General features: G+C 48.6%; 1 protein-coding gene across 5 annotated transcripts in view; it reads right to left on the minus strand.

The window, feature by feature from the left end:
• Positions 1–10010: 10010 nt before the first annotated feature.
• Positions 10011–15639, minus strand: part of tmem107 (transmembrane protein 107) — a 51682-nt gene continuing 46053 nt past the window's right edge. For all 5 annotated transcript variants that reach the window (XM_033049857.1, XM_033049854.1, XM_033049856.1 and 2 more), the window contains one exon: positions 10011–10763. In XM_033049857.1, coding sequence (XP_032905748.1) covers positions 10694–10763 — 70 coding nt within the window. In that variant the 3' untranslated portion in view covers positions 10011–10693. The remainder of the gene's footprint in view (positions 10764–15639) is intronic.

Below are 15639 nucleotides of genomic sequence, written 5' to 3' on the forward strand. Positions count from 1 at the left end.
TTTCATTTTTAATGGGGAACCTGAAGAAAGACTGGTCGCCAACATTGGCGAATCAAGCAATTGATCACTTGTAGATGTGGATGCCGTCATGACGGAGGCCGGTTACGGGAATGGCGCTGAAGTTTACCCATCACCTACTACAACCTTTTCGCAGAGTGAACTATCTTGCTCCGCTCTAAGATCTTTGCCAAGGACTGTGAATGTTATCATGTATGATAAAAAAGGAGGGAATGAAAGAGCTAATAATCAAATCTAATATAGTTTAAAAAATTACATGGAACACAATATGGAGGACAGGTTGTCTTTTTAATAAAAACTAGACCCAGGGGGACCCGTTGGGTCCCGTCCCCGTTGGGTCCCGTCCCCATTGCGGGGGGGAAAGGGGGGCGGCGGCCTGCGGCATCACATACACACACTAACTCCCCACTTGATATTATATTAATATTGTTCATTCGCTCCTTTTACCCAATCCCTGCCCTATCCACTCACGCATAGCTCCCAACTGCGCAGGTGTGGCTAGAGAGGGAGAGGGAGGGGGAGAGGAGCAGAGGGAGGGGGGCAGAGGGGGGGGGGCAGAGAGGGAGGGGACAGAGAGGGAGGGGAGCAGAGAGGGAGGGGGCAGAGAGGGAGGGGGCAGAGAGGGAGGGGGCAGAGAGGGAGGGGGGTAGAGAGGGAGGGGGCAGAGAGGGAGGGGGCAGAGAGGGAGGGGGCAGAGAGGGAGGGGGAGAGAGGGAGGGGGGTAGAGAGGGAGGGGGCAGAGAGGGAGGGGGCAGAGAGGGAGGGGGCAGAGAGGGAGGGGGGTAGAGAAGAAGGGGGCAGAGAGGGAGGGGGCAGAGAGGGAGGGGGCAGAGAGGGAGGGGGCAAAGAGGGAGGGGACAGAGGGGGAGGGGGCAGAGAGGGAGGGGGCAGAGAGGGAGGGGGCAGAGAGGGAGGGGGCAGAGAGGGAGGGGGGTAGAGAGGGAGGGGGCAGTGAGGGAGGGGGCAGAGAGGGAGGGGGGTAGAGAAGAAGGGGGCAGAGAGGGAGGGGCCAGAGAGGGAGGGGGCAGAGAGGGAGGGGGCAAAGAGGGAGGGGGCAGAGAGGGAGGGGGCAGAGAGGGAGGGGGCAGAGAGGGAGGGGGCAGAGAGGGAGGGGGGCAGAGAGGGAGATGGACAGAGGGGGAGGGGGGCAGAGAGGGAGGTGGGCAGAGAGGGAGGGGGCAGAGAGGAAGGGGGGCAGAGAGGGAGGTGGGCAGAGAGGGAGGTGGGCAGAGAGGGAGGGGGCAGAGTGGGAGGGGGCAGAGAGGGAAGGGGGCAGAGAGGAAGGGGGGCAGAGAGGGAGGGGGCAGAGTGAGAGGGGGCAGAGAGGGAGGGGGGCAGAGAGGAAGGGGGCAGTGGGAGGGGGCAGAGAGGGAGGGGGGCAGAGAGGAAGGGGGCAGAGGGGAAGGGGGGCAGAGAAGGAGGTGGGCAGAGAGGGAGGGGGCAGAGAGGAAGGGGCAGTGGGAGGGGGCAGAGAGGGAGGGGGGCAGAGAGGAAGGGGGCACAGAGGAAGGGGGGCAGAGAGGAAGGGGGGCAGAGAGGGAGGTGGGCAGAGAGGGAGGGGGGCAGAGAGGAAGGGGGGCAGAGAGGGAGGGGGCAGAGAGGGTGGGGGACAGAGAGGGAGATGGGCACAGAGAGGGTGGGGGACAGAGGGAGATGAGCGCAGAGAGGGAGGGAGGGGGGGCAGAGGGAGGGGGGCAGAGAGGGAGGGAGGCAGAGAGGGAGGGAGGCAGAGAGGGAAGGGGGGCAGAGAGGGGGGGCAGAGTGGGGGGACAGAGAGGGAGGGGCAGAGAGGGAAGGGGGGCAGAGAGGGGGGGGCAGAGTGGGGGGACAGAGAGGGAGGGGCAGAGAGGGAGGGAGCAGAGAGGGAGGGAGCAGAGAGGGAGGGAGCAGAGAGGGAGGAGGGGCAGAGAGGGAGGGGGGCAGAGAGGGAGGGAGGCAGAGAGGGGGGGAGGCAGAGAGGGAAGGGGGGCAGAGAGGGGGGCAGAGTGGGGGGACAGAGAGGGAGGGGCAGAGAGGGAGGGAGCAGAGAGGGAGGGAGCAGAGAGGGAGGAGGGGCAGAGAGGGAGGGGGGAGCATCCTGCAGCCGGCGGAGGGGGATGGCTTCAGGAGGGTGCTGTCGAGACCCGGTGGGGGTGGGAGCGTCCTACTGGAGGAGGAGGGGGATGGCTTCAGCAGGGCTGGATTTCGATGAAGAGAGGCTATTCCACATGTGAGGACCCTCCCAAACCCTCACCCCCACGACAAGAGGAAGATGGAAGAGTCCACCAGATCGACACCGATGTGCAGCCGAGCGTGGCCAATAAGATAAGGGCTGGAAAGCTGCGCTTTTTATTTATTGCCAGTGCTAGTGTCGAGTTATCGGCTTAAAACACTATCATTCTGAAATGGAGGGCATGGAAAATGACTGAAGTGTTATTCAGAGACTACAGTGCGTTGTGACAGCATATGTAAGAAAGGCCTATGACAGTGTCAAAAATATTATACACCAGGCCTGTACGAAGCTTTTCAAAAAGGGGGGTGGCATGGCAGGAAAACAAAAATTTCATGTGTAATGAATGCACATATCACAAGCTCAAAGACCCTTGCGGACGGGATCCAGGGCCCACTTGAGGGCCCTCGAAGCTCTGAGGTTTTAGATGCTCTCTGGTGCATTCTGAGCCTTATTTTGAAGCATTTTTGCACCAACTTTATGATCAATATTTCAGAAATAATTTTGGTTGAGTCAAGAGTAATGAATGGTTGGAATGGGATGATTGGAGTCATTGTTGTATACATTTTTTTTAATCAAGATTTGAAGCTGTCCTTGTTTTAATAATCAAGTTGTACTGTAAGATGTTATGTAACATGTTATAAAGCATGCAAACACTACAAATAAAATACTGTACCTTTTTGCAGTAAATAAAATATTTTTTTAGAAAATGTTTTGTGTGTTGATTTGATTGCCTGATACTGTTCGACTGTGTTAGTGTGTGCACATTAAAGATTATGCAAAATGAAAGTCGCAAACTATGGAATACATATTTTTCAGTGTTGTTATCAAAGAAAAGAAAGCAGTTCCAATTGTTTGATATTATTCATATGGAGGAGAAAATATAATTGCTCTAAAACCTACCTTAATTTTGCAAGCTCACTAAAGATAATCCCCATTCCCAGGAGGACCTTCCCCACTCCCAAAAAACCTAGACCCCTCGATCTCTCTCTCTCCCCCTCCCCTCCCTCGCTCTCCCCCCTCCCCTCCCTCTCTCCCCCCTTTGTCTCAACCGCCCCTTTCCCCCTCTCTCTTCCCCCCACGCAGCGAGGCTCCGACTGCACGCCACAGACACTGCCACCCCCCCTCCGGCCCGGAGAAACAGGCACTCTCGCAACGCAATATTCCACTACTTACCTGGAGTAGACACCGAGGATCTTTGGTAGACACGAGGCATGGAGGTGATTGTGTGAAGTGCAAATCGAGATCTGAACCCACGCGGGCCCACTGCGCATGCGTGGAGAGACAGCGTCATTTTCATGTCGCTACTGTGTCACCGGCTGAAGAAGAAACAGCAGCAAAGAGAAGCAGGAAAAAGCATAGATTGGCTCTAGATTGAGTGGGAGGAGAGTGAGAGTGAGTCAGAGGGGGAAAACAGTATAAAACTGAGGAATTTGGCTGTAAATTGGTAAATGAGGCTATCAGTCAATATAAGCAAGACGACTCTTAGGGAGTGCCTTGTGAGGGAAGTGCCTTGTGAGTAAAGTGTGAGTCTTTGGCTCGGGAGGCTTCGGCAAGGAGTTTGAGGGGAGGAGGCTATGCAAATCGCTGGAGAGGGAGACGAAAGAAGGAGATGTCAGGTAAGCTGATTCAGTGTGGTGCTTGCAGTATGTGGGCGGTCAAGGATACCGGTGGTGCCTCTGGCTGCTGGACTGATGTGTCGGATGGACTGGTTTCCAGAGGGTAGTAGAACATTGTGGGCCAAATAGACTTATTGGGCTAGTACGTTGTTGTGGGCCGAATGGCAGCTGGGGACAGCTTCGGGCGGGGGCTGTTGGTGGGTTAGGGAGCGTCCTGTAGCTGGGGGAGGACGGCGGCTTCAGGCGGGGGCTTTTGGAGCCGGCGGGGGAGGGGGGCTGTCGGGGCCGGTGGGGGGAGCTTCCTGCAGCCGGGGAGGACGGCATCAAGCTGGAGCTGTCAGGGGCCATTGGGGGGGCGAGCGACCTGCAGCTGGGGGGGGGCACCCTGCAGACAGCGGATGGGTACGGCTTCAGGTGTGGGCTGTCGGGGGGGGGGGGATGGGGGCGTCTCAAAGGCGAGGGAGGGGAACGGCTTCAGGCGGGGTCTTCCTGGAGGGCTAGAACGGGTGTTGTAGTCCAGACGGCTAGTACGGATATTATGGGCCAAATGGACTTTTCTTGGGCTAGTGCACATGTTATGGGCCGGAGGGACTGGTTTCTGGAGGGCTAGTAGGACATTGTTGGCCGAATGGACTTTATTGGGCTAGTACAGGTGTTGTGGATCGAATGGACTGCAGCTGGGGACTGCTTGAGGCTGGAGCCAGCGAGGAGCATTCTGAAGCCGGGGAGGGGGTCGGCTTCAGGCAGGGAGCGTCCTGCAGCCGGGGAGGGGGATGGCCTCAGGCACAGCCGGTGTGGGGGGGCACTGCCGTGGCCTACCGCTGGGGGAGTGTTCGAGAGAGGGGGTGGGGGTGAGGGGAAGGGTGTGGGCGGGGGTGGTGTGCCCGCCAGCGCCAGGCTCCACCAGCCTCAATTCCCCCACACTCACTCCTCACTTCCCCAGGATGTCGAGGTTGCAGCAGTCGGCCTCGCAATCGGCCAGGCTCCGGTCCGCTCCGGGCTCCCCGTCTCGGCGCCGCCTTCGGGGCAGACGGGTTCGGGGCGGCTCCGAGACTCACTGACTCTGGACGGCTCCTGGACCTACTGACTCTGGACGGCTCCTGGACTCAACCCGGCCTCCAGGGCTTTATTCGCCTTGCTCCGGTGATTTACAGCAGATGCAGGAAGGGGCATTACCGTTGCGGTGTCTGACAGGAGAGAAGACCAATCTGCTGATCTTACGACTTTTAAACCTCCATAACTTTTGTAATATTCCACAAAACTTGATGTGCTTGTAGCACGGAACGGTAAGGTGGCGAAAAATCGTAGCGCTATCAGGTACCGTTTTTGCGCAAATGTAAAAACAATGCAAACCGGAAGCGGACAAGTTGAGTTTTAATTAAGTATAGATAGATATTAAGATGGAAACCTGTGTAATAACATGTGCTTCTTTCAAGGCCATAAAGAAGCCAAGATTGAAAAAATAGCTGACGTTCCAGAAATAAGCAATAACTTGTTATTGGATTAGCTTGCTTTGGACCCAGCTTTTTCCTATATTCTGAAAGGCTATAGAATCTTTCAATCATGCCATATTCAGACTTGGTAGGAGTGGTTTACATAAGAAAAATGTATAAATGCACTAAGTTTCCTTTGTTCTGCGAGTGGAGCCGGAGAAGAACTAAGCAACGTTTGTAGATCTTGCCACTCCCGTCTGACGAATCAATTAGATTGGTTTGGTTTACCTTCAACCAGTGTGTTGCTGTCTGCTTTTAAGAAACAAACTTTGACACACACTAGAGAAAATTAACACATACACCAAACCAATTAACCCACATACCTGTACGTCTTTGGAGTGTGGGAGAAAACTGAGGATCTCGGAGAAAACCAACGCGGTCATGGGAAGAACGTACAAACTCCGTACAGACAGCACCCGGTTTTCTCTTCACACATGCTGCCTGACTCACTGAGTGTTTCCACCATTTTGGTTTTACACCAATGTTACTCACAGCATGGTTCAATTCCAGACTTTTACTCAGAATAAAGATGGAGTCAGAACCCTGAAAATGCAATTTGTAGATCCAAGACAATTGTTTGCCCTTCCTGATACTTTCCACCTTCCAATAATGGATGTCAGACAGGCAATTAATTTAGGATGTGTTTATGTGATCAGTGTTTTTTGTGAAGAAAGAGAAGTGACTTTGTGCTATTGATCAGAAGCAGTATTGTACATTATTAACAGGGTGCAAGAGAGCATAGATGCTGGATAACTTTGCAGCAATAAGAACAAATAGATGATTGTCACAATGGGTGTTTAGGTCAGAATAATACATAATGAAGTTAATTGGACAAGGATACTATGATAATTGCATCAAAGGTTGCAGCTAGAGCTAAGAGGATTCCTTATTCAACATAGAATCTTAACAAACAATACATCAAAAAAATTGATCAACATTAGTTATCTCCACAGGCTCTGCAAAATTGTTGTGCAGTTTTTAATATTCTGTTAAGCTTGGGCTGAGAATCTCGCTGATCCACACAGCAGACTGCCATTGAAAGTATAATTGTTGCTCTAGTTTATCAAACCAAAAAGCCCATCAAATGTAAACATTTCCATCACTAAAAGCCCATGAAAACAGAGGCGACCTAGTTGTTCTGTGGTTGGATCTGGCCAATGCCTATGGGTCCATACCGCACAAACTGGTTGAGCTTGCACTACACCGACACCATGTTTCCAGCAAGATCAAGGTCCTGATCCTGGATTATTATCATAATTTCAGGCTGAGGGTGATTTCTGGGTCAAAAACATCAGACTGGCATCGGCTTGGAAAAGGAATAATCACGGTCAGGGGCTGCACCATTTCTGTTATTTTTTTGATCTTGCCATAAACATGGTGGCCAAGTCAGCCGAGGTGGAATGCAGAGGCCCCCTAACCAAGTCTGGTGTACGACAGCCCCCAATAAGAGCTTTTATGGACGACCTTACCATCACCACAACATCGGTACCAGGAAAGTAGGTGGATCTTACAAGGTCTTGAGAAACTTATCACCTGGGCAAGGATGAGTTTCAAGCCAACAAAGTCAAGGTCCATGGTGCTGAAGAAGGGGAAGGTGACGGACAAATTCCACTTCATACTATCCGGAACTGCCATTCCCTCCATCACTGAGCAACCTGTCAAGAATTTGGGGAAGCTTTTTGACGCAACTCTGAAAGACTCTGCCACCATTCAAAAGTGCATCGAAGCCTGGCTCACCAAAGTCGACAAGCCAGGTCTGTCTGGCAGATTCATGGCCTGGATCTATCAGCATTCCATCCTACCCCGAGTCCTGTGGCCTCTGCTGGTTTACGCTGTTCCATTGACCACAGTTGAGTCCCTTGAAAGGAAGATCAGTGGCTTTCTCCGCAGGTGGCTTGGCCTTCCCCACAGCCTCAACAGTGCAGCACTGTATGGGACCGGTAACATCTTGCAGCTCCCATTCAGTGGCCTCACGGAAGAGTTTATGGTGGCGCGAACAAGAGAAGCTCTGCAGTACAGGGACTCCAGGGACCAGAAGGTGTCATCGGCTGACATCGAGGTGAGAACAGGGAGGAAATGGAGGGCGGAGAAAGCAGTGGAGGTGGCAGAGTCGCGCCCAAGGCAAAAGGCATTGGTGGGAGTCATGGCAACTGGAAGAGGTCTGAGCAGTTGTGGAGGAAGAGCGTGTGAGCAGGACGGTGGGGCTCAGGCAGCAGGTAGCGTGGACAAGGTGGGAGAGCATACCGCAGCGCAGGATTACCTGGTCAATCATCATGCAGGCAGACCTCCAGTGCGTCCGGTTCCTTGTCCAAGCTGTCTAAGATGCCCTATCAAGCCCTGCAAACCTCCACATCAGGGGCAAGAGCGAGACACCTTCCTGCCCACTTTGCTCTGGAAGAGGATCATTAGTTCATCTCCTCAGCAGCTGCCCAAAGTCCCTTGGGGAAGGTCGCTATCGGTGGTGCCATGACCAGGTGCTCAAGGTGGTTGCTGAGAGCATAGCCACTGCCATCGGTAACAGCAAACACCACCACGCCCCAAACAAATCAATCACTTTTGTCAAAGCTGGAGAGAAGCCTCAACCACAACCAAAAACAAGGACGGGCCTCCTCTACACAGCCACTGACTTGCAGCTGTACCTCGATCTGGGAAAACAGCTGAAATTTCCCCAGCACATCACAGCAACATCACTCTGGCCAGACATGATCATCACCTCCGAAGTGACAAAACAGCTGATTATTCTGGAGCTGACAGTGCCCTGGGAAGAGCGTATTGAAGAGGCTAACAAGAGGAAATGCGCAAAGTACCAGGAACTGGTGGATATGTGCCAGGACAGCAGCTGGAAGACCTACTATGAGCCCATAGAGGTGGGCTGTAGAGGCTTTGCAGGACGCTCATTCTGCAAAGTCCTCAACCAGTTGGGCAGTACAGGGCTGGCAAAGAAGAGGGCCATTCAATCCGTAAGCGAAGCCGCAGAAAAAGTCACTAGGTGGCTTTGGATGAAGAGGACTAATCCGTGGGTGGTTGTTGCTGGGACGCAAGTCGGGGATGATCAACCCCGGCTGGGTCGCCTGGGCAAGGGTGTTTGATGTTGTTAGACCCGAAACACCCGATGACCCCAGGTCACATCACTGAGGATGCATCCCAGCACATCTAGAAGATGCATCTTTCACACTGCCTTGCCAATTTTAGTCTATTCCCGCCTTACCTAATTTGTAGCTCACTTTGGTCTTCTGACCCAGCAGCAAATTCAAAACGATACCCTCAACTTCAACAATCATTAAATTTGTGTACACATTGAATAACCTTGGCACACAAAACTGAGGATGCACATTAACCAACACCCAAAAAACAACTTAGTCCATGTTTTCATGTTTTTCTTTTAATCCAGTTCCGTACAACCCACTAGGCATCCCTGCCCCAACACAAGCTTAACCACCATGCCTATTATCTTTGGTCTTCCATCATTTCACTGCCTCTCACTCTCTTTATTGTGCATCATGCTTAGTAGATGATAAGTGTGGCTGAATGACATTAAAAGCCAATGGTATTTCAGCACCCCACAGTTCCATCAGAGGGCAGTGTTGCCCAGTACCACAACTACATGTGTTCAAAAAGGAACTGCAGATGCTGGAAGATCGAAGGTACACAAAATTGCTGGAGAAACTCAGCGGGTGCAGCAGCATCTATAGAGCGAAGGAAATAGGCGACGTTTCGGGCCGAAACCCTCCTTCATTGCCTGTCTGCCCTTGGACCATGACAGTGACTCCGAATTCACACAATGGACATTTTCCTTCTTACTCTGTATATATAAGTAGCAAAGGAGAATTTGCAGATACCAATTAAAACAAACTTCTGGTGGTGACAACTAGCTAGATTTCACTGCTAGATCTAATTTAGAATTCATTATTCACCTGTTCCTGTTTTTTACTTTTAGAGTGCACGGTATTAATCTCGGTGTAGATGGTTCATCTGTGAACATGAACCTGTTTTCATTAGCGGTTCGGTGGTGGAGAGAGTCAACAGCTTTAAGCTCCTGGGTGCACACACTTCTGATGAAATAACAAAGAAAGCTCACTAACGTCTCTACTTCCTCAGTAGTTTGAGAAACCTAGGCACATCACCACTCTGTTTAACTTCTATAGGTATACAGTGAAGAGCATATTGACTGGTTACATTCGAGCTAAGTTTAGTAACTCGAACACTCGAACAAAGGAGGCGGCAGAAGTGGTGGACAAGGCCTGGTACATCGTGGATAATACCCATGAAAGGATTCTGCAGAGGGCATTGCCTCAAGAAGGTGGCTAATAGCATCAAACACCCACCCTGGCAATGCTCTCATCTCGCTGGTACTGTCGAGGAAAAGATACATGAGCCCGAGAACCGTTAACTCCAGATTCAAGAACAACTTCCTCCCATCAACCATTAGGTTTTGAACTAGCCTGCACAACCTTAACCACAGACCAACGTCAGCATCAAACCACTATGAACTTTGCACTACTATGGTTGTTCTATGCACCTTGGTTTTTGCATTGCCGTGCTCTAATTTACTTAGAATAACTGATAACTTTTGTATAATTACGTGGTTGTTGCATCATATGTGCCTGTAAAGTTGCAGCATGTAAGACTTTCATTGTTCACGTTCATATGATAAATAATCACTCCTGATTGTCTGTTGTTAGCGCCTCCTGCCCTGAATGCAGAGTGTGGAGTCCGTACTGTCTATTTCAATGTTAAATCTTGTCTGACAGCTAGGCTTTCTGCAGATATTACAGGAATCGCAATCCGGGCTGGTGTTGCCACCCCTCGACTGCGATTAATGTCATGGACAATCTCTAACTTGAACTGTTCTACTGGCTCAGTACCACCTTGAGAGTTATTGACATCCAATGAAGAAGCTTGATCTCTTGTACTGAACAGCAACTACAGTACTTTTGCCCACATTATCTGAGGAAACAAGTATATGATCGGAGCCTTCTCCAGAGGAACCACGGTGATTCGGGAGCCAGGCTCTGACCTTCACAATGTCAGAAACATGTTCTGTATGGGGAACAAGACGGCACATTCCACTGTGAACGTCAGGGTGCACACAGTCTGTAAAGAAACAGAGTAATGCACATTTTATAAAAGAGTTTGATGTACACATTCTATAATAGAGGACAAGATTTGTTTTGGCTTGGAGACGATGTGTTCTATAATGGAGAAGAAGAAATCCAAGGATTCTTATGCAGTCTAACACCGAAGTTTGGTAAACACTGCCACTCTCATTGCCAGAAGCACACAACATTCTGAGTGATCTTCTACTTCCATTCCAATGGAATAGTCCAGTTTGGTGAGTACGATGTGCGGAATGCTCACAAAGGCTTCTTCTTCAGCCCAAATACAGCAATCACAAGGACGATCTCAGTACATGCCGGGAGAGCGCTGCAAAATAAGCAGATATACCATGTAATGTCAGAATAAGGCATGGTTTATAATGGACAACAGGGATAAAAAGGCAAGTTAGCAGAGTAACATATAAAATTATAAAAGGAGTGGTCAAGCTAGATGCAGGAAAAATGTTCCCAATGTTGGGCGAGTCCAGAACCAGGGGCCACAGTCTTAGAATAAAGGGGAGGCCATTTAAGACTGAGGTGAGAAAAAACTTCTTCACCCAGAGAGTTGTGAATTTATGGAATTCCCTGCCACAGAGGACAGTGGAGGCCAAATCACTGGATGGATTTAAGAGAGAATTAGATAGAGCTCTAGGGGCTAGTGGAATCAAGGGATATGGGGAAAGGTATTGCGGTTATTGATTGATTGGGGACGATCAGCCATGATCACAATGAATGGCGGTGCTGGCTCGAAGGGCCGAATGGCCTCCTCCTGCACCTATTTTCTATGTCTCTATGTTTCTGGAACTTCTTGGCAATGAAATACAAGCGTCTGTTCTAGAGGAGTCCCCGGCATTGAGTGCGTCTTCGGGAGTTGGTGCAGGATGCGCAGAAAGCTTTTAGTTTTTAATATATACACTGATATCAACTGAATAGAATTAGAGAGCAGTACAAAACCAAAGAAGGCTCTACGGCCCACTGTGCCAGCTCTTTTGAAGGATGCTCTATTTGCCTCTCGTTTCCCATATATATTCTCTATTTTCAAACATTTATCTAAATACTTCTGAAATGACTTTTGAACTTGCATCTACAATCTTTTCAAGGAGTATACAGTCTTTGCCACTGCGGTTCCTTTCATCAATCATGTGCCCGCTGATTATCCAATGACCAGCCTTTGGAAACAGTTCATTTTATTCCTACATAAATAATCTTTAAATAGCTCGATCAAATCTCCTTCTTAGTTTTACAGATAATTTCCATTTACAGTGGCTTGCAAAAGTTTTCATACCCCTTGAACTTTTCCACATTTTGTCACGTTACAACCACAAACGTAAATGTATTTTATTGGGATTTTATGTGATAGATCAACACAAAGTGGTGCATAATTGTGAAGTGGAAGGAAAATGATACATGGTTTTCAAATTTTTTTACAAATAAAAAACTGAAAAGTGTGGCGTGCAAAAGTATTCAGCCCCCCTGAGTCAATACTTTGTACAACCACCTTTCGCTGCAATTACAGCTGCAAGTCTTTTGGGGTATGTCTCTACCAGCTTTGCACATCTAGAGACTGAAATTTTTGCCCATCTTCTTTGCAAAATAGCTCAAGCTCAGTCAGATTGGATGGAGAGCGTCTGTGAACAGCAATTTTCAAGTCTTGCCAGAGATTCTCAATTTTTATTTAGGTCTGGACTTTGACTGGGCCATTCTAACACATGAATATGCTTTGATCTAAACCATTCCATTGTAGCTCTGGCTGTATGTTTAGGGTCGTTGTCCTGCTGGAAGGTGAACCTCCGCCCCAGTCTCAAGTCTTTTGCAGACTCTAACAGGTTTTCTTCCAAGATTGCCCTGTATTTGGCTCCATCCATCTTCCCATCAACTCTGACCAGCTTCCCTGTCCCTGCTGAAGAAAAGCATCCCCACAGCATGATGCTGCCACCATCATGTTTCACAGTGGGGATGGTGTGTTCAGGGTGATGTGCAGTGTTAGTTTTCCACCACACATAGCGTTTTGCATTTATGCCAAAAACTTCAATTTTGGTCTCATCTGACCAGAGCACCTTCCTCCACATGTTTGCTGTGTCCCCCACATGGCTTGTGGCAAACTGCAAACGGGACTTCTTATGGCTTTTTTTTCAACAATGGCTTTCTTCTTGCCACTCTTCCATAAAGGCCCGATTTGTGGAGTGCACGACTAATAGTTGTCCTGTGGACAGATTCTCCCACCTGAGCTGTGGATCTCTGCAGCTCCTCCAGAGTTACCATGGGCCTCTTGGCTGCTTCTCTGATCAATGCTCTCCTTGCCCGGCCTGTCAGTTTAGGTGGACGGCCATGTCTTGGTAGGTTTGCAGTTGTGCCATACTCTTTCCATTTTCGGATGATGGATTGAACAGTGCTCCGTGAGATGTTCAAAGTTTGGGATATTTATATTATAAGAACCTAACCCTGCTCTAAACTTCTCCACAACTTTATTCCTGACCTGTCTGGTGTGTTCCTTGGGCTTCATGATGCCGTTTGTTCACTAATGTCCTCTAACAAACCTCTGAGGCCTTCACAGAACAGCTGTATTTATACTGAGATTAGATTACACACAAGTGGACTCTATTTACTAATTAGGTGACTTCTGAAGGCAATTGGTTGCACTGGATTTTATTTAGGGGTATCAGAGCAAAGGGGGCTGAAGACTTTTGCACGCAACACTTTTCAGTTTTTTATTTGTAAAAAAAATTTGAAAACCATGTATCATTTTCCTTCCACTTCACAATTATGCGCCACTTTGTGTTGGTCTATCACATAAAATCCCAATAAAATACATTTACGTTTGTGGTTGTAACGTGACAAAATGTGGAAAAGTTCAAGGGGTATGAATACTTTTGCAAGCCACTGTATATAATATACTGAGCAAGAAAAATAAAACATCCTAGGTACTTCACTGAGGAGATATCAAATGGGAAACTGATAAGCAACACACAATAAAGCTGACAACACAGGCATTTTAAATGAGAAAAGTGATAGAGAGATGATGCAGCAAATCATGTTGCCTGGGCAGTGAGAGGTACAGCCACCAACAAAGGTATAATTAATTTCAGCAGTACTGGGGCTTAATTGTAAGAGTGCAAATATCTTTTCTCGTGGTCAAGGGGTTTGTAAAGGTGGTTAGCAGCAAGTGTTTGGTGTTTGAAAATAATGCGGGTTTTACATTGATGTTTTGCCTAACCAGATGTCAGAAAGCACAAGCGTGAAGGGTGAACATGGTGCAGGTTTTGTAGAGACCTTTAGGTTCTCAAAAAGCAGAGTAAGGGAATGAGACCAAAATGGCTTCAGAATGATTGGATACCATGAATGAGCAGCAGGTGATCTAGCACAGGGTTAGGCATTGTTAAAGAGATGAACTGTTCATCTACAACGCACAGCAACATTGGCACTTGGCGATGCACAGCAGCGCTGCTGGTAGAGCTGTTGTCTCAGATCCAGCTACCTAGGCTCAGTCCTGACCTTCACTGCTGTCCATGTGGAGTTTGCATGTTCTCCATGTGATGATGCTTGTTTCCTCCTATGTCCCAAGGATGTGTGGGTCAGTTGGTTAGCTGGCTCTCTAAATTGCCCCTGCTGTAGGTGGATGGAGGGAATGCATTGTAATGTGGGGAGATGAGGTTAAGGGAAAGTTGGTTGTGAAATGGGATTGCTTTGTGAGATAGCAGAGCTGGTCTTTCTGTAAGGAAATATGGTGCAAATGTTGAGTATAGAAGTTGGGATGTAATGTTAAAATTGTACAAGGCATTGGTGAGGCCAATTCTGGAGTATGGTGTACAATTTTGGTCGCCTAATTATAGGAAGGATGTCAACAAAATAGAGAGAGTACAGAGGAGATTTACTAGAATGTTGCCTGGGTTTAAGCAACTAAGTTACAGAGAAAGGTTGAACAAGTTAGGTCTTTATTCTTTGGAGCGCAGAAGGTTAAGGGGGGGACTTGATAGAGGTCTTTAAAATGATGAGAGGGATAGACAGAGTTGACGTGGATAAGCTTTTCCCACTGAGAGTAGGGAAGTTTCAAAGAGGACATGACTTGAGAATTAAGGGACAGAAGTTTAGGGGTAACATGAGGGGGAACTTCTTTACTCAGAGAGTGATAGCTGTGTGGAATGAGCTTCCAGTGGAAGTGGTGGGGGCAGGTTCGATTTTATCATTTAAAAATAAATTGGATAGTTATATGGACGGGAAAGGAATGGAGGGTTATGGTCTGAGTGCAGGTAGATGGGACTAGGGGAGAATAAGTGTTCGGCACAGACTAGAAGGGCCGAGATGGCCTGTTTCCGTGCTGTAATTGTTATATGGTTATATTATATGGTTATAAACCAAGTCACAGTGAATACTGTGCATCTTAATCTTCTGGATCAGCCTACCATGAGGGACCTTATCAAAACCTTTACGAAAATCTATGTAGACACAATCCACCACCCTATCTTCATCAATCTCCTTATTCACCTCCCAAAAAAACTCAATTAGGTTTGTAAGGCAGGACCTGCCGCATACAAAGTTCATTCCTTCCAAATGAAAGTAAATCCAATACAAATTTTCTCCAATAGTTTCCCTACCACTGATACGAGCCACGCCGGCTTTTAGTTCCCTGGATTCTCTCCCCTTCCTAAATAAAGGAACAATGTTGGGCACTCACCAGTCCTCCCGGACCTCGCCTGTGGCTAGAGAACAAATATCTTCGTAAATACCAGACTGATTCCTGGGATGGCAGGACTTTCATATGAAGAAAGACTGGATAGACTCGGCTTGTACTCGCTAGAATTTAGAAGATTGAGGGGGGATCTTATAGAAACTTACAAAATTCTTAAGGGGTTGGACAGGCTAGATGCAGGAAGATTGTTCCCGATGTTGGGGAAGTCCAGAACACGGGGTCACAGTTTAAGGATAAGGGGGAAATCTTTTAGGACCGAGATGAGAAAATAAATGTTCACACAGAAAGTGGTGAATCTGTGGAACTCTCTGCCACAGTAGGTAGTTGAGGCCAGTTCATTGGCTATATTTAAGAGGGAGTTAGATGTGGCCCTTGTGGCTAAAGGGATCAGGGGGTATGGAGAGAAGGCAGGTACAGGATACTGAGTTGGATGATCAGCCATGAATGGCGGTGCCGGCTCGAAGGGCCAAATAGCCTACTTCTGCACCTATTTTCTATATTTCTATGTAAAGCTCCC

Source organism: Amblyraja radiata, chromosome 33, assembly GCF_010909765.2.
Source record: "Amblyraja radiata isolate CabotCenter1 chromosome 33, sAmbRad1.1.pri, whole genome shotgun sequence".
Taxonomy (NCBI): Eukaryota; Metazoa; Chordata; class Chondrichthyes; order Rajiformes; family Rajidae; genus Amblyraja; species Amblyraja radiata.